Source organism: Olea europaea, chromosome 3, assembly GCF_002742605.1.
Source record: "Olea europaea var. sylvestris chromosome 3, O_europaea_v1, whole genome shotgun sequence".
Taxonomy (NCBI): domain Eukaryota; kingdom Viridiplantae; phylum Streptophyta; class Magnoliopsida; order Lamiales; family Oleaceae; genus Olea; species Olea europaea.
Window position 1 is genome coordinate 15,185,404 of NC_036239.1, and position 18,465 is coordinate 15,203,868.

The following is an 18,465-nucleotide window of genomic DNA, read 5'->3' on the forward strand; positions in this document are numbered from 1 at the left end:
CGATCCACTCGGCCTTGATCCTAACAGAGAGATTGTACATAGCAGCCTATACTCTTCTCTCTGCACTAATTTTCCCAGACAACTTATGGGATTTTCAGATTATCCGTTTGAAATCAGGAAAAATGGTGAACTGAAGACTTTCCCGGGTCATGAAGAGGTGCTCAAGTTTTTGAACGAGTTTGCCAGGGATTTTGGACTCGATGAGTTGATTAGGTTCAATACAGAAGTTGTCCGAGTTAAACGAGTCAATGATAAGTGGATCGTTGAGTCCAGAACAAAAACGAATGATTTGAATCTGGAAGAGGCGTTTGATGCTGTTGTAGTGTGTAATGGTCACTACACTCAACCAAGAATCGCAGTGGATATTCCAGGTATAGAGTAATCGTACCATTTCATAACTATAAATCAAGTTTCAATAGTAAATTGAATACATATATACGGCGACTCTACACGATTTGATGAAGCATGAAATTAAAAGATTTTAGGAGCTCAGTAAAAATATGTTTGTATCTGATTTAATTTTAAACCATCTTGAAGATAATCAATCTGGACTTAATCCTAAATAATTCGAGCCTTCGCATATAATTGTTTAAAGAGAGAAGAAAAGAAGCTTTTATTTTCTAGGAAGTGTACATATTCCCTTGGACAGAGCTACTAACTAATTAGCTTCGTTTAGGCATCGAAAAATGGCCTGGGAAACAAATTCATAGCCACAACTATAGAGTTCCTGAACCATTTCAGGATCAGGTAAGCTCCTCTTTGTCGAATTTTCTTGATCATATATGTTAAGAGCATCATTAAAGCATGAAAAATGGTTCACCTATATGTGTGCGCGACCCATTTATATGCATATATATGTATACAGGTTGTGGTTGTGATTGGACATAGTGCCAGTGCGCATGATATCTCCAAGGAAATTGCAAAGTTAGCTAAAGAGGTTCATCTTTCATCAAGATCCCCCAATGTTAAAGTTTCAAAGTTGGATTATCACGACAATACTTGGCAGCATTCAAAGGTAAAATTCTTCAACAACCTTTGATTTTAGTAATCCATGCTTCGTGTTTTGTCTTTCATTGTTTTACATTTTGAATAAGAAGATATATACTTCATCATCATCATAGAATTTTGATTGGAATCTTTTGACAATAGCAGTTAGAGTAGACGGATAATTGTTTTAATGAACACACTGACGAAGAGAATTTGTACATGAAAATGTAGTAATGAAAAAGCCCTGAACTATATTATCATTTATCCCCAAGGTTTCTTCTTTTTGTTCGAAAACGCTTTACAAATGCAATTAACATTATTGAAAATATGAATATATTTAGTCTTTTTTACAGCATGATTTTTAGATGAGACGACCATACAATCATTCAATAAAAATGTAGTATATCTATTCAGTTTGTTTGTGCCCTTAATTTGGGAAGAATGATTAAGACTCTTTGGTCTGCAGATTGAACGTGTTTACGAAAGTGGAGAGGTATCTTTTCAAGATGGTGCTTCCGTCCATGCTGATATTATTCTCCACTGTACAGGGTATTATCCCTATATTTTCCCATTTTGTCTTTCATTTTTCGTGATTTAAAATCATATTTGGCACATTTTTACAGGTTCAACTATGATTTTCCATTCCTAGAAACAAATGGAATTGTAACTGTGGATGATAGACGGGTTGGACCCCTTTACAAGCATGTTTTCCCCCCAAAGCTATCTCCTACCCTCTCTTTTATTGGAATACCTTATGCAGTGAGTTGAATTTACGAGCATTTCTAATAACTTCTTCATTTTATAAATGAGATAAAAATTATAGTTCAATGTAAAAAATTTCTTTACAAAACAGGTGGTTGTATTCCATATGGTAGAATTTCAAGCAAGGTGGGTGGCGAGTGTTTTATCCGGTAAGGTACTTATACCTTCTGAAGAGGAGATGTTGATCGACATCGAAAAGCATTACCAGCATATGGAGGAAGCTGGTAGACCCAAATACCAAACTCATAGCCTACATTTTGACGAGGTTTCCATCATTATTCAATTTCCCCTATATTTTTAGTGCACGCACACGCAATTTACATTTGTCATTTGTGCTTCTTTGCAGTTTGGGTACCTAGATTGGCTAGCTGCCCAAGTGGGAGAACCAGGAATGGATGAAGGACTCAAAGAAATATTTAGGACCCTTTTCAAATTTTTTGCTGATAAAGGGTGGGCTGGGTTCAGAGAATTATTTCTGGAAAAATTGTCTATAAAAACTAGGTCTACAATGAGATAAGCAGGCACTTGTGATAACCCTCACGAGTCCTCAATTTAAACATTCTGTTATTTCTTGTAATTATTGTGACATGTTTGGTAATGTGATTAAGATTTGTGAAAGTTATGAATTAAAAAAGTAAACTATGTACATTGCATTTTCAGATTCTATTCAATGTGTACTGAATATGTGTCAACTTCACCATACCAAACAAAGACATCATAGAATGTATAATAAACCAACACAATTCTCATTCTTTTGAAGCAAATGTCATTGTTTAGTTTTATAGATGCATCGAGGTCTTGATGTTATTTCTTAATAAATTGATAGGACAGGGTAAAGTGATGGCAAAAAAACCTATCCCGAACGGGTTGGCGGGGTGGGTTCTAATTAGGATATGGTTCTAATTAAAAACCGTTTAAAGCAATGACCAGCCGGATATTGGTCCGGTTCCCGGGCCTTCTAGAGTACATCCCGCGATTTACCTCCCACAAAGCTTTAGGAGCGGGGTGGTGGGAGCCCTCAAGGTTGAGGTTCAACCTTTCTTAGTAATACCTATGATGTATGGACACCCGTACGGGAAAGACAAACTAGTATTTGATGTGTCCGATGTCAACACGATATCGACACGTACAAAGGCCAATTCAAGTCCAAGTCGATTTAGTGGGGGTTGAAAAAACAAAATTTCTCTCATTTTTAGTTTTAATCCTCACATGCAACTAATGACATTGAATGCAATACCTGGAATGTTAAACAAGACTCCATCCTTTTTTATGTTCAGATCAAAATAAGCAGATTTGATCTAACAAAGAAAATAAGTAGATTTGATCTAACAAGGAAAATAAGTAATTGTTCCAAACAAGTCAGTCTGAAATTCAGTAATACATGAAGGACCTAAATTTATTAGTAAAAAGAAAACATCTCAAATTCCACGGAGAAAAAACTAACGAAAGAGTCAAAACATCATCCACGTGTACGATGATTTAACAAAGAATTACAGCTTTGCTTAATCCAGTCTTTAAGCCCTGTAGATGAAGTAACCAACCAGAATACCTAGGAATAGACTAACCAGCACTACAAACATGGAGGCACTGCCACCAGCTCGGGTTTTACCTGTTTGTCTCTTCAGCAGTTCCTGTCCAACGAAAGTAAAGAAAGCTAAACAAAATGAAAATGTGCCTACCTTGTAAAACATGAATCATGTTTAGAAAGTCCATTGACAAATTGGTTTTGGTATCGAAATCTGCAAAAACTATTGCATATACAAGAAGAAGCAAGTTTAGAGAATCATCCTTTTTGGTAAATTGGATGATAAAATCAATGAATTTATACACTGTCAACCTCTATAGACAAAACTTCCACACCCCACAAGAAAAAGTGGAAATGACTCGTTACTGTTTTCATATTCTTCTATTTTTGAACCATTTTTAACTCTCAAATTGCAATTGGGAATTGTAGGAGATGACCTCATAATACCTACGAGTCTTAATTTCTTCCTGATTTAGGAATGTTTGGACTAAAAATGAAAGTAAAGTTGCTGAGAGATGACGAAAGTCATTCTTTGATGCCTAACTCAATGGATCCATGACTGTTGACTATTAAATTTTAACTGAGAAATTTTGAAGAAACTAATAATGCCATATTCCAGGTAATAAAGAACCTACAAAATGCCTNGTTGACTATTAAATTTTAACTGAGAAATTTTGAAGAAACTAATAATGCCATATTCCAGGTAATAAAGAACCTACAAAATGCCTCTATTTGTGTAAAATAGAAAGTTACTAGAAAGTTATATTTTCTATTCAGTCAAAGCCTAACTTCAATTTCTACCACACATTCACAACTACTACCGTTTCGTGGAACCATCCAATACTATTCCTCCTAAAAACGTTAATAATAATTTTATCCGAACACTTGTATTGAATCCAGAAAGTAGTAATTATGACCTACTCAACTTCTGCAAACATGCTTCTTGTTTGGCTAAGAAGCATAAGCATAAAAATAAGTTCAAAATGCTTTTAAGCAAGTTTTTGTTTTATGGGTGAAGCAAGGTCTTCAGCAGTAGCTCTCATCCAAGTGTAAAGTCTTTAAGAACATACCAATTCCTCCTGGAGCTTCTTATTTTGTTGAATAGCAGAAGCTTTCTCCTCGGTTATCTTTGAGATCTTAGACTTTGCCTACAGACAGAAGATATTATAAAAATTACAATTCCACTTTCAATATGAAACGAGAAACGATAAGAAAAGTTGGAGCAACAAAATCACGAAACATCTAAACTCAACTATAGTAGCCATCCAGAACAAAATAACAGTAAAATGGTAATATAATCCAAACAAAAGTAGTTTCATATTTTGCACAATAATAAACTAATCCACAATCACTCAGCATATAAATAAAAAGAAATATCCTTAAAGGAAACAAACATCGACACAACCTTCCGGACATAATTAGAAAACCCTCAACACAAGGAATCCTTTTGAATGGTGAATTAATTGAATGTTTTGCTAAGCTTAAGAGTTTACTTACCAGTAAATAAGTTTTATATTAATATATATTTTCTGTTGGTCAAAGTATGAAATAAGTTATTTTGGAAGTAACCTCTATCTCACTATTAAAAAAAGGAAACTCTTTCTACTTATACATAAGAATAATGTAACCTATCCAGATATGTTTAGAAACAAAAAGAGACTTAAAAAAATAAGTTTTAAGCTTAGGCAAACATTTTGTTAGTCCATCGAAACAATTGTTAAGTCCATGCATAACAAAAAATTTAAAGCTGAGCCTCCATTCTAATATAGAATGAAGAAACAAGAACGTCCTGTTTTAGTAGAACTGACAAAGGAATTTGCCAAAAAATAAAGAAGAAAATAAGGAAGCACCTGAATCTATAAAGTTTCCTATTAAACCAGATCATGCCGATTTCACATTATATATCTTAATTATATCTACAAATATATGTCAACAAAATGTTAGAATTTCAGTTTATCAAAATCCAAGAATTTCAAAAGCATTATATAGAGCAACCATGTCTTCGACCATTTCAATAGGTGATTGCTTTCAACTTTAATCAACATATCTGAACACATCGTATCACAAAGCCACACAATATGATGAGGAAATACTAAGATCTCCATAAATGTGTCAATATTAATTAAACCCTCAAACAACATTTAATATTTAAAGAGCAACTCTCAATGAAAAACTTTCTTATGGACCCAATTCAATCTAAGGAATAGTTGGTAATTAGTTCATTTAGATTATAGTAATAAATTTTGAATTAAAGCCTCTTGTAAAAGAAGTTTTTGTTCACAGTTAAAGTTCTTTCCTCCTTTTCATTTCATTTCATCAGTAATATGTTTCAAACATCGTCTGATATGGATTAAATACAACGCAAGCTTTCCAGGGGAAAGAGTTGTCAACATGAGAGCCATGCAAAAGATCCAACGCTTTTATGAAGAAAGGTTTTTACTTAACGAAGTAGTTTAATGGCAAATAACATGTGGATTCTGCTAAACTATTTAAGTCCGTTGTCCTAATAATTCGTTATATCGGAGCCGGTTTCAATGAACAATATGGAGAACTGGTCTGCAACAGATTTCAATCAATACCCTTTATCAGAACTATTACTAAAAATACTCCCGTTCTATAAGAGACAATAGCTAGTAATTTCCTTAGCCAAAATGTATCAACCCTATGCAACTTCAAAATCGCAATCATAAACTAGTGTTTGACAAAGTCTCCAGCTAAACCAATACATTTGACAAGGTGCTTTATATATATGACATCGGATTGATATGACCTGAACTATTCATGGACTTCATACTTTATATAGCATGATTATTTATCAACATAACTGCAGACATTGGAATGAGACATCCCAAAAATAATTGCTTACCTCGGATGATGATGATTTCCCATTGGATTTGTCCAACAATCTTGTTACCTAATAAATTTGTAGACAGTGAAACATTTGTTCCCAAAGTTGAGTAGATGGGAGCGGAAGGAATGCAATAAGAACTTACAGCCTCAGGTAACGAAGTCGTTCTATTATCATCCTCAACTGAAGATGTTCTAGGAGAACCTTCTTCATCTCCTTCTGGTACAGGGGAGGGCGGATTAGCGGGAATGTAGACAACCCTCAATTTAACCTCATTGACAATCTTGTCCTCCTTCCTGTTAAACTACTTAAAAAGATCGACTGAACAATTAATTCCAACCGAATAACCATGTTAAAGGAAGCTTCACAAATCAATTTTTTTTTATAGAAAGCTATACCCCACCATTTCCGCTGTTATATCCTTGTTTGTTGTGCCACTGGGAGCAACAACACTCTGGATTAGAAACTTGTCCTTGCACTGCATATCAGCGGGCGCCTCTTTGTGTGCTTGCATTATAACTATTGATCTCAAAATATAAAACACGAATGTGAGTAACCAATCCTACACTAAACATATGAAAAATTGGAAAATCATTAAATCAATACCGGTGACATTGCATACAGAATTGGGCAAGACAACACCAGCATTTGGTCGAACACAGTACCTCTTTGGGCTGGTTGTTTTGACCTTTTTCATTAAAAATACATTAATCAAAACAATGATTTAAGTATCACCACTTACTTAACAGAGCGTTCGATCTATTAACTATAATCCGCAATAAAATAAGAAAAATACCTTGAAAGCAATGTACTGATCAGTCTTATTAATCAACTGCACTGAACATGAACTCTGCTTTCTCAATTCATCTTCATCATCACAGGCCACAAAAACCAGCACAAAAATAATCAATCCCAACAGTAAAAATCACACCATATCGGGATAAAATTATTAAAATAGAACATAGAGGAAACAATTTTTTACGTTTCCTTACTGGAAAAAAAGGCATAAAAATATTTGCCGTCTTAAATTAATAAAAAACCTCAACCAGGAAAAGCTCACATCAAAAGAATCTTAACAAAACTATTTCGACGTAGTTTAGAACCAAACTAGAAGAAAAAATATTACAATTAAAAAAAAAAAAGGACTAACATGGGAACTTCAGTTCCGAGGGTTGAACATAGAGAAAATCGCCCATGCTCGTTTTCTAGAATTTTTCTTTATTTTTTTATCAATAAATTAAAAATAACACGCGCGTACACACACTAAATGATAGATTACAAAAATTCGGAGAATTACGGAGGACAAATGGGGAACCGAAAATTTGAAATTTAGGGTTGTTTTTTCCTGGGATCTGTATTTTATCATAGCAAATAAATGAATGAAGCTATATTTTTCAGATACTTTCCAAGAATTTTTTTTTTAAGAAAAAGCTTCATTTTCGTTCAACTGCTTTATCAATTATCATCTGAGCTGGCTTCTTGTCAATGTCCATTCCAATCTACGTTACAAAGTTCACATCAACTTCTGGGTCAATATTTTGTGCTACTTTTGGATAAAGCTTAGATGAAATATTGATCCCGATATGAAAAAATAATTGTAAGTCAAGATTATTGAATTGACATTGAACTTATCGTAAATAATAACAATAATAATAATAATAATAAGAATTTATTTCTGTGTGTTGATTAATTTTGTTTGTCAATAGACAGTTTAGAGGTGAACTAGCCAGTATTCTTACTGGCTTGGTCGGTTTTGGTGATAAACAAATTGGTTCTTAGGTGCGTTTAATGGTTTTGAATTTTCAATTTTTGACCTAAAAATCGGTGCAACTTTTAATCAATCCTTGATTTTTCAATTGAATCAACGGTGTAGCTCAATTTCTTATTGCACATATATATATAATTAATAATATAGGTCACATGACCCTAGATTTTAAATGTGAAATAACGATCAAGTGAAAATTAGAGAAGTATCTTCCTATCTTTTTAATTGACGAAATACAAAAATCTATCGTAAAACATTCGTCTGTAACCTAATGTAGATTATGTAGTGCACAATTTACACTAAAGTAGGGTTTTGAGGGTTGACTCACGTGTGAGATTTTTCTGCAAATTGTTAAAATTGATTCCTACTCAGGACGTATTATTAGAATATCCATTGCATACAATTTGATAATAGATGGAACAAAACATTCACGCCATGCTTTACCACAAACGATTGAATGAACTGTATTGTAGAAGGGAAAAATCTTGTTTATACAATTTAATCATATTTAATACCTAGGTTTGGTTTTATGTAATAAAGCTCATTATTGTTTGTTGTTTGCCAAAAATAAGTAATAATAAGGCTACTCTAAAGTAAACTTTCATTTAAAATAAGCAAAGAATAACACGTTTTAGAAATGAATGTCGTTGTAAATGAAGTATGTTAACGTCAAAATTAGTAAGGCTAATCTTAAACCAACTTTAAGAAAAATGGGGATTTATTGTTGAAAAAGATCACAAAATATGTTGAGAAAGTGTAATTGTGTTATCAGTTGTTATATGAATTCATTTGCCTTTTACAAGAGTCCTATTCAATTATTTATACATAGTTTCAGTCAAAATTACATCAAATCAATCAAATCAGCTACAGTACCGAGCTCGGAACTCGGGCCGTCGAATTTTCTTGTGATTGGTTGACGAGGTTGGTGGTTATGTGTCAATGTTTTCCTTAGGTAATGACGACTTGCAAGGAGTTTCAGATTTAGGACTTAGGATTGACGGTTTTGGACGGTGATGATGTCACCTGTGACAACTGTATGCAATTGATAAAGTAATGTAACAGGGGGTAATTATGATATTTTTCTGAGATAACAGCGGGACTGTCCGACCTGGGAGCATGGACCGAACTCACATTTGCTTGAGGTGGGGTCAGCAAACTGTTTTAACTTAGATCGAAGATCGATTGTCAACAAAGTAGATGCGTCAAAATCAACAAATTTAATTTTCAAAATTCGTGTTAACTTGTCACGTGGTTATCTTAGAAACAAGTATTACTTCATACTTTCAAACACCAATCTGAATCGAGAAGTCAAAAAATAGTTGCATAAAATTGGACTCGTACCACATATGATTTAAAATTATATTAAACTATTTGAGAACAACTTAGTTATTTTTAAAGATTGATACTAACTAGTGTTGATGCAATAAGTTGGAGACCAATTATTCAATTTTCCGCTGTTTTTTATTTGGTGTAATTTCTCGTAGTTTTAAATTAGTTTATGGCTTCATGAGTTTGAATATAATGAATAATATTTAATTGTTATTTTCTTTCCTTTTCAGGTGATAAAATGCCTCGAAAATTTATATTGGAAAAATTCACAAAGCAAGTTTTAATTATGCACAATTCAAAAATCAGGTGTCAAGTTTAATTAACGCAAATATCTTGTTTTTATCTAATTAATTAAAAATATTTATTAAATAAATATAATAAAGTCACAGTTATACAATTAATGGTCACATATTCATTTCCTAGTCATATATCATTAAATTAATTGATCACAAATTATTTCGTGGTTACAAATCAAAATTTTGTAGGTCGCAAATCATTTCGAGGCCACAAATCAAAAAAATTTTAGGTGCTCTTCAATTACCACCCAAAATCTCATTATAACTCCAAGGGATTTGATCGAAAAATTGCCTTAAAAGTCGCCCAAAAATTCTGAAAATCTGCCCATATTTTCAGATTTTTTGGGCGACTTTTAAGGTAATTTTTCAGCAACTTTCGACCATCAAAACTATCTAATTTTGATACCATTGGAAAGCCCACAATGTCCTCTTCAATTACCACCCAAAATTTCCCGATAACTCCAAAGGATTCGGTCGGAATAAATCCACAAAGTCAGCATCCCGAACTTTGTCCAGATTTTCGCCCTTTCAAGATACTGACTTTGTGGGTTTATTCCGACCGAATCCTTTGGAGTTATCGGGAAATTTTGGGTGGTAATTGAAGAGGACATTGTGGGCTTTTCAATGGTATCAAAATTATATAGTTTTGATGGTCGAAAGTTGCCGAAAAATTGCCTTAAAAGTCACCCAAAATATCTGAAAATCTGATCAGATTTTCTGAATTTTTTGGCGATTTTTAAGGCAATTTTTCGATCAAATCCCTTGGAGTTATAATGAGATTTTGGGTGGTAATTGAAGAGAACATCGTGAGCTTTCCAACAGTATCAAAATTCGACATTCTTTGTGGTCGGAAGTTGTCGAAAATTTGCCGTAAAAGTAGCCCAATTATTTGAAGAGACGAGTGATGAATGAGTAATTATATGAAAATATGAGTGAGCATTCAATAATATGTGAAAGATGAGTGAGCAAGTAGTAATCAAGTATAAAGTTCAGTGATTATTGGTTAAATTTACTCTAGATCATTCAAATTACATGTTACAGTTTATCTATGAGTTACATATTTTCAAATTTATTAGTCACAAATTAATAGTTAGTCCAAATAATTGGTCACATGCACCAAGCACCCTACCACTGGTCTCGATCCCGCACCAATCTTGGTCACAAATCACCACCACACAATCGTCGCTTGCACCACACCATTGCGTACACTGCATCACCACCATCAACAAAACGAACACTGCATCCGCTACCCGCAATACAGCAAAAAACCACTACTAACAAAAATTACCACCGTTTCCTGTACGATACCACCATAACCACCAACAAGCACCGATCAAAAAATCACCGGCACAGCGGCACAGCCACCACTTCCACCTCCACCTCCACCGTCGCCAGAAACCACCATGACCGTCACCACCAAACACATCAACAATACCCAACCCACAACCTCACCATCGTTTCCACCGCCAACATGACTACCTTTTCTTGTGACCACAACCACTAGTTCAATCAACCACCTCGCCACCTGTACCTCCAATCAACCTGGTTCTACCAAATAATCCCCATATCGTTGCTGCCGCCAACACTGCACAATACTACCACCCATATCTACGATTCACCACAACCTCCTCAGATCAGAAAGAGAGAAAAAAAAAACTCCAAACCCCCTCCAACATCAGCACCAAGGACTGCAGCATCGCTAACACAGCTTAGTTGATCCTGATGTTGCTGCGATCACAGCTGTGTTCACGCCAAGGTCTGCAGCTTCGTCGAAGTGAGTGAACGCTGCTGACGGGGAGATCAAAGAACGATTGGAGTCACAGAGTAAGGTTTGCTTCAGAGGAGAAGAGAGAGAATATATAGAATAACCACCGATGAGGTTGATTTAGACTGTCGCCAATTGTCAATCATCGCCATTGTAAATCGTTGATGATGGTGGTGTTTTTTTGATAGGGAGATAAGAAGATGGTAGAGAGAGAAAATGTAAAATTAAGGTTGGAAAATTGAATTGGGTGAAATATTTAATATTTAAATTATTAAATCAATACCTAATTTTTGTATAATGAAACTTCGACCCTGATTTTTGAATTGTGATGTTTAGATCCCTGATTTTGTGTAATTTTCACAATTTATATTAGACTCTTTTTACTAAACTTATTTCAGCCCAATTAAAAAGAGTCCTAATTGGATCAGTAATGCGGTAAGATATGGGTCCTCGAATCAAACGGTTCGGGTTGTGAATTTATTCACTTCCCTTCCCTCAATATCATGATCCAATCGACCAGGACAGATCATGAGTGAATAGAAAATCGAATTGTATTGATTAAAAACAACGAACTTCTAAAAAAAATTAATTTGGTTGAGATATTCNCAGCATCTAAGATTTCTTGTGATTATAGTACATGCTTAGTAAGCGATTAATAATCATTTCAAATTATAACCAGATAAAAAAAAAGATACGAATAAGTAGATAAAACTTATGAGTCTCGTAAAATATATAGATAAAAAGTATTTTAAAGTGGACAACGATTTAAAAGGTAAATTTAGTTCACGGTTATTATGATTTACTTAGTGTCGATCAAGTAACTATATTTTAGTTTACTCCAATCCAATAAGTTCGCCCCGCTCTATCACTTGAAATGATGGGATTTGATGACGTGACACTAAAAAAAAATAGTTGTCGTTTACTTATTAAATTATACTTATCTTAAATTAGCAACTAACGATTACGCATAATGACCATTATTTATTGACTGCCTCATCATCAATTTCTAGGGTGAAATAAGGCGAAGTTACATTAATTAGAAAATTAAAACATCGTTACTCGTTGAAATTAAATTACTTAATTAAGAAAAAATTGAAATATAATTATTTGATTGGTTAATTGAAAGTATGATAATAGCAAAATCGAATATCTAACCTCAACTTGTTTTCGTAATCATGAGTAGGGTAACTTAAATTATGATCGGTCGTGATTAAAAATTGTACATGTGATGTAGCGCTGTGGTCGGAAATGGAGTGGAACAAAAAGTCAGGGACAAAATCATCATCAAAGATATTTACTTGGACATAATTTGTTGACTCAAAACTATCAGTAAAATTTGTCTTCCAGTTGGTATGACTTTTAAATTTTAATTTGAATGATTTAGGAGACACAAATCATGTATAAAGTGCTAATCACTAGATGAGTTGTAACTGATGCAAACTGTTAAAGCAAACATTTCTACCTCTAATATCTCCAAATCCAATTTTTGTTACACTTTTCCGCCTACAATTCTTTAGGAGAAGACGATTTGAACATAATGACCTCTCAACCGAGTTGACAATAAAAAATACACGATATCTGAAGCTCATTTACTATATATATATATATATATATATATATATATTTCACGTCATCTATATAGCAAATCATGGACTACGTCAAAGATGCCTTAAGGGCTCAAATTCTACCTGATCATCTAATCCCCAACATCTTAACACCTGTTTGATTCGAGATTGTCGACTAGTTTGTGCTGATTCCGAACTAAACCCAAGGCCTAAACAAATCAATGTGTGCCGAGCTCATCTAATCTTTTCATTCTTTAGAAAAACAAATCAAAATATCAAAAGAAATAGCCTAATGACAATGTGATCTTTGTTGGCTCATATTTTTTCACACCAAGCAAGACTAGACTGACTCGACAAAAAACACTACTTGACGAAGAACACTACTCGCAATTATAGACAGCTGACTTACACCAATGGGTATATACCCGTGCTCAATGCACCTGAACCCTCATTTGACTTGAAATGTCTTTACAGCTATAACGTTTCATCCTCTTAAAAAATTAAAATTTAAAAAAAGAAAAAAAAAAAAGAGGCTAAATTTGAAATAAAGACTGCCACAAGATCTCCGCATCTTCCAAACATTAGACCGGAGCCGACTCTACGGTACAATACAAACAAATAATCAATGTTCGTTACAGACAAACGTGGTCCTGTCCTTGTTAGTGTGAATTGGTGCACACATTTGTATAGCTGCATTTCTGATAATAAATGAACTGTACAAACATCGATTTGCATGAAAACTGCCATTGAAAGTAATGTGTGAATGGGAACACATGTCATCAATGGACAAGCTGAAAAATTACACAATTATTAAATGCTCTATTTCAGTTTCAATATTTGGATTTACTTTCAGGTTTGGTTTCGTACCACTACCGAGATTGCAACATTAATTCCTCATAGACGGAGTGAGGCGAGGGCCACTTTATCTTCCACCTCCTCGATCACTACGGCAATCCAATCAGTGTAGTGAGATGTGTATTTGAGAAAAATTTCGAAAAGAAATTAAAATTTTTGTAATAGCCAAATATTAAAATTAATACACTTACATAAGTATAATTTCGTTTAAAATTTAAAATATCAGCCATAAAAATTGTTAATTATTTTAAAATATTACTCGTTCGGGGTTTGAGACTGACATAATTGGATCACCACATGCACCTAAACTCTAACTTGGAAATGATGATGTATTAAAATTTGCACCTAGAAATAGAGTATGCCCTAAATGATAGTAAGTACCTAAATTATAACTTGGAAATGTTGATGCGTTAAAATTTGCACCTAGAAATAAAGTATGCCCTGAATAATAAGACTCTTTTTACACCCTTATTTACGGAAAAAAATTTGTGAAACGATCCCACTGTCCTAAGTGAGCCACCTAATGAGGTAACGACTCACCATTCGAAAGTCCCACCACATAAAACGGTACTACAATCTCACCTAAATCATTTACAAAAAGGACTATGCTACACGATCCGCACGGATGACCGCACACACACATTAGGTCGGCATTTTTTTATTTAGGTGGAACCCGTGCACTATGTGAGAGCGGTCATCGGTGAGGGTCGTTTAGCAAAATTCTCACAAAAATTTACACTTCGCAAGATCTTGTACCATCTTTCCCAAATAAAAAAAAAATACCAATTAATCCATCCAATAAAATCCTGCCACATTCATCCATGACCTTGTTTGACCCTCATTAAATTACATTCTATTCTATTTCATTTTTCTCTCTCCTATTTTCAACCACAATCTTTATAAAATAATATTACACGTAAATCGAAAACTTTTACTTCTTTTTCAATCATTTATTTTTCAATAAAATACTATTCCACATTCTCATTTCCAAAAAATGAGAGTCAAACAAGGGTTATAATCTAGGAGAGAATTTTCAATGCATGGTTTGCCTACCCAATGCTGAGACGCCACCTCAACGGGTGACACTCAGGAGTGTAAAGTGGGCCACCCGCCGAGGTGACTTAACCTAATAGGGCAGTTCACGTGCGGTGCAACCGCCCTAATGAAATTTCTCTCTTAACCTAGAGGGAGTAAACTACTCTGGTACAACTAGTCCGACATATCGTTGGGTTTAAACATCCTGATGGTCAAACTGCTTGCCAACTCATAAATATTCATAGCAAAACGGTACTACAATCTCACCTAAATCATTTACAAAAAGGACTATGCTACACGATCCGCACGGATGACCGCACACACACATTAGGTCGGCATTTTTTTATTTAGGTGGAACCCGTGCACTATGTGAGAGCGGTCATCGGTGAGGGTCGTTTAGCAAAATTCTCACAAAAATTTACACTTCGCAAGATCTTGTACCATCTTTCCCAAATAAAAAAAAAATACCAATTAATCCATCCAATAAAATCCTGCCACATTCATCCATGACCTTGTTTGACCCTCATTAAATTACATTCTATTCTATTTCATTTTTTTCTCTCCTATTTTCAACCACAATCTTTATAAAATAATATTACACGTAAATCGAAAACTTTTACTTCTTTTTCAATCATTTATTTTTCAATAAAATACTATTCCACATTCTCATTTCCAAAAAATGAGAGTCAAACAAGGGTTATAATCTAGGAGAGAATTTTCAATGCATGGTTTGCCTACCCAATGCTGAGACGCCACCTCAACGGGTGACACTCAGGAGTGTAAAGTGGGCCACCCGCCGAGGTGACTTAACCTAATAGGGCAGTTCACGTGCGGTGCAACCGCCCTAATGAAATTTCTCTCTTAACCTAGAGGGAGTAAACTACTCTGGTACAACTAGTCCGACATATCGTTGGGTTTAAACATCCTGATGGTCAAACTGCTTGCCAACTCATAAATATTCATAGCAAAACTCAACCAACAATTCCCAAAACATAACATTATGTATCCACGAAAAGTTTCAAATCCCACGACAAACCATAATAATTTTGATATACGGCTGCCCCTAACTTGGTCTAGGAAGTTAGGTGTCGAGCTCAAATTTCGTGGTTTAAATCTACTCGAAAACGTTCTTTTGTGTAATACCAAATATCTTGTAGAATAGTAACAGTGGAAAGAGATCCTATTGTCTTTTTCACTGTAAAAGAAAGTTACTGTTAATATATCAGTTCAACACAGACCTCTTACGCAAAGAAAGAGAGCAAATAGGATAATCTACAAAATTAGTGATCTGTTTTACCTAAATTACCCTCGGACAAAAAATAATATATCATTTAAACCCCAATATTCCTTTCCACGACTAACCTCTCCAATCGCTAGTCAGTACGCAAATCAATAAAGCGGAGCCCTGTGCGGTGTACCCTTCCTCCGGTTTATCATCGTCTCTGAAACATCCGGTCCACATCCTGGCCGACATGCAGACCGGAAGCCTGACAAATTGCTTCTCTTTTTCTTCACAACTTCTGTAGTAGCCGTGCACGTAAGATTCCGGCAATCAACTCCGCTGCTGCTGGAACCGGACTCAGTCAACATTGAACCGGAAGGTTCAAGCACCGAGTCAGGAGTCATTTGGCCATCATCAAATCCTGGTTCAGGCAGCGCCAGAAACTCACAATTTCGAATATACTCCGAAATATTGCCAACCGTTCTCAGCATATGTTGAAGCTGTTAAAAAAAAAAAAAAAAAAAAAAGGGGGCCGAGATTGGAAAATTTGAAAATATGAATTGGGTTGGAATTTAAAAATCGAAAAAAAAAATACATATTCCTTTGTGTTACACAGATATTTATGGACCTTGCATGAGAGAGAACAAAAGAAATATGGATCTTGCAGGGCTCTGTCACAGGTGGTGCAGATGTTACCAGAGCCTCTTGATGCCCTTGTTTGGGGTCGTTGATTTAAGAAGACTACTTTTGCACTGTTCGTTGTATAAGACTGCAAAAGAAAAAAAAACACCTTTTTTCTTAAGAACCCTATTAAGAATTATGCCGTTTTGCACTTTTGAATTTCTCCCTTGTACATAAGCAACTTACTTGAACATAAGCACAGTCCATTAATTTCTCAGCGTCCCCCAGCCTCAAAACATCATGATAAACATATCTTCTTATCTGAAATTTAAACATAATTAGAGACCTTTAAGTAAAAATTTTAAAAGAGCGATTTCAAGAAATATACATGCATAGGTATAATCCATGATATTGACAGATGGTAGAAAAGGAATTGAAGAATTTAAAATTTCATACTTGAAAAATGGTTTATGAATATGAAAAGACCTTTCTTTAGATATTCATATAAACAAATTTTTTAAAACAAGATACAAAAACGAAAATGAAAGGATTTTTTCATGGACACCTGCAGGAGGCGATGTGAGTGGTGAACTTGGGAGCAGTGAGCGCAAATTCCCTCGCAGCAGTCTAAGCAAAAGATGTTCTTCTCATTCTTCTTTAAATCCTCGTGAATTAAGCAAGCGTTGAAGAATTTCTCTGTCAAAAGGCCTAAAATCCACTGCGGACACTGGGAATTATCCTCTAACTGTAATATAAAATACATACATAATTCATTCAAAAAAAAAATCCAATTAGAAAGAGCAGATTATGAGAAATGAGTGAATATTCATTGGAAAGAAATCAAGAACTCACCATGATTTATTTTTCTTGTATCAAATTCTTGTTTACGAATATTTCATCAGAATATGTGGGTCTATAGGGAGAGGAGTATGGTGTAAGAAAAGGAACGGCGCCTGCAGAACTGCTGGTTACTGTTACCAATGAAAGAAGGGGAAGGGAGAGGCCGCCTTTAAGTTAAAAGTAATGGCGGTGGTACCGCTGCCTGCCTGCTGGTGCCTATTTTCTGAAGCACTGTGTAATATCATTGTGTACTATTATTAGTACCATTGGTTAGTCACTTGACTCTTTATTTGGGACGCTTACTCCCTGTGCAGTTATGGTTAAAATCAGATTTTAATTTAAAAATAAAATTTTTTTGTTAGAATGATTTGACAAAAAACTTGAATAATTGTATGTGTCAATTATTAATTGGATAAAAAAGTTAATTGTATTTTAAATTGTCCAATGATAAAATATCACATTGTATTATATCAAATTTTATGTCAACCTTGATATTAATCGAGCATGATTGTTAATTTAAACTAAAGTCAACAATCGAATATAACCATATATCAATGAATTTCACAATTTTTAAATCAGATATTTCCACAATTTTTTTATCAAAATCTACTAAAATTTTGATTTTAATCCCTACCAAATAGGAAAGTTATAATAAAAATATAATTTTTAAGTGTTTAAATTTATGGGTTTCTTTTACTCTTCTAATTACAATTTTGCTTTTTTAAAAATGAATATTAAATAAGTGAATAAGACTAAGGCCTCGTTTGGTACACATTAATGTAAAAAAGATAATGAAAAATAAATATCGTTATGGGCCCTACACAAAAGATAGAAATTCAAATATTGTGATTTGATGTGATGGATAACGAAAATTTTTTCATTTTAATAAGTTAATAATGGAAAATAAACATGGGCTAAATTTATTCTATTTTATAAAAATTATGTATATATTAAGTATTTGACATAAAATACTTTAAAAACTTTCATAATGTGACATACATTGATTTATGGGATAATTTGAATACCATTATCAAGACATACAGACTTGAT

The 18,465-nt window shown here is 34.1% G+C and overlaps 3 protein-coding genes across 4 annotated transcripts; 1 reads left to right on the top strand and 2 right to left on the bottom strand.

Moving 5' to 3' along the window:
* Position 1: 1 nt before the first annotated feature.
* On the top strand, positions 2-2,388 carry LOC111378869 (flavin-containing monooxygenase FMO GS-OX5-like; the record flags this gene model as incomplete). The annotated part of the gene is made up of 7 exons (XM_023002157.1): positions 2-371; positions 677-747; positions 866-1,015; positions 1,454-1,536; positions 1,611-1,746; positions 1,841-2,014; positions 2,096-2,388. Coding segments are annotated over 7 exons (1,155 nt in total), but the record flags the coding sequence as incomplete, so codon positions are not given.
* A 680-nt stretch (positions 2,389-3,068) lies between these two features.
* On the bottom strand, positions 3,069-7,602 carry LOC111387028 (vesicle-associated protein 1-3-like). 2 transcript variants are annotated; one of them, XM_023011555.1, is made up of 8 exons: positions 7,273-7,602; positions 6,919-6,989; positions 6,729-6,810; positions 6,526-6,641; positions 6,268-6,426; positions 6,141-6,188; positions 4,345-4,422; positions 3,069-3,380 (listed from the first exon to the last, which is right to left on the bottom strand). In XM_023011555.1, the coding sequence occupies exons 1-8, from the start codon at positions 7,316-7,318 to the stop codon at positions 3,264-3,266; spliced, it is 717 nt and encodes a 238-aa protein (XP_022867323.1). In that variant the 5' UTR covers positions 7,319-7,602; the 3' UTR covers positions 3,069-3,263. The 2 variants fall into 2 exon arrangements, with proteins under 2 accessions (XP_022867323.1, XP_022867318.1); XM_023011550.1 differs by having other exon boundaries at positions 6,526-6,644; positions 7,273-7,600.
* Positions 7,603-15,906: 8,304 nt separating this feature from the next.
* Positions 15,907-17,662, bottom strand: LOC111387043. The gene is made up of 5 exons (XM_023011563.1): positions 17,428-17,662; positions 17,141-17,320; positions 16,822-16,896; positions 16,583-16,723; positions 15,907-16,454 (listed from the first exon to the last, which is right to left on the bottom strand). The coding sequence occupies exons 1-5, from the start codon at positions 17,428-17,430 to the stop codon at positions 16,122-16,124; spliced, it is 732 nt and encodes a 243-aa protein (XP_022867331.1). The 5' UTR covers positions 17,431-17,662; the 3' UTR covers positions 15,907-16,121.
* Positions 17,663-18,465: the final 803 nt, after the last annotated feature.

Bases quoted from the DNA above. Each gene is read 5' to 3' on its own strand.
- LOC111387028 (XM_023011550.1), bottom strand. From the start codon at position 7,318: ATGGGCGATTTTCTCTATGTTCAACCCTCGGAACTGAAGTTCCCAT. The intron at 6,189-6,267 runs GTAAGTTCTTAT...CAAATTTATTAG, and splicing joins CGACTTCGTTACCTGAGGCT to GTAACAAGATTGTTGGACAA. The intron at 3,381-4,344 runs GTATGTTCTTAA...TTCGTTGGACAG, and splicing joins AGAAGCTCCAGGAGGAATTG to GAACTGCTGAAGAGACAAAC.
- LOC111387043 (XM_023011563.1), bottom strand. The intron at 16,724-16,821 runs GTAAGTTGCTTA...TTTCTTTTGCAG, and splicing joins TGGACTGTGCTTATGTTCAA to TCTTATACAACGAACAGTGC. The intron at 16,455-16,582 runs GTCCATAAATAT...TTTTTTTAACAG, and splicing joins TTTGTTCTCTCTCATGCAAG to CTTCAACATATGCTGAGAAC.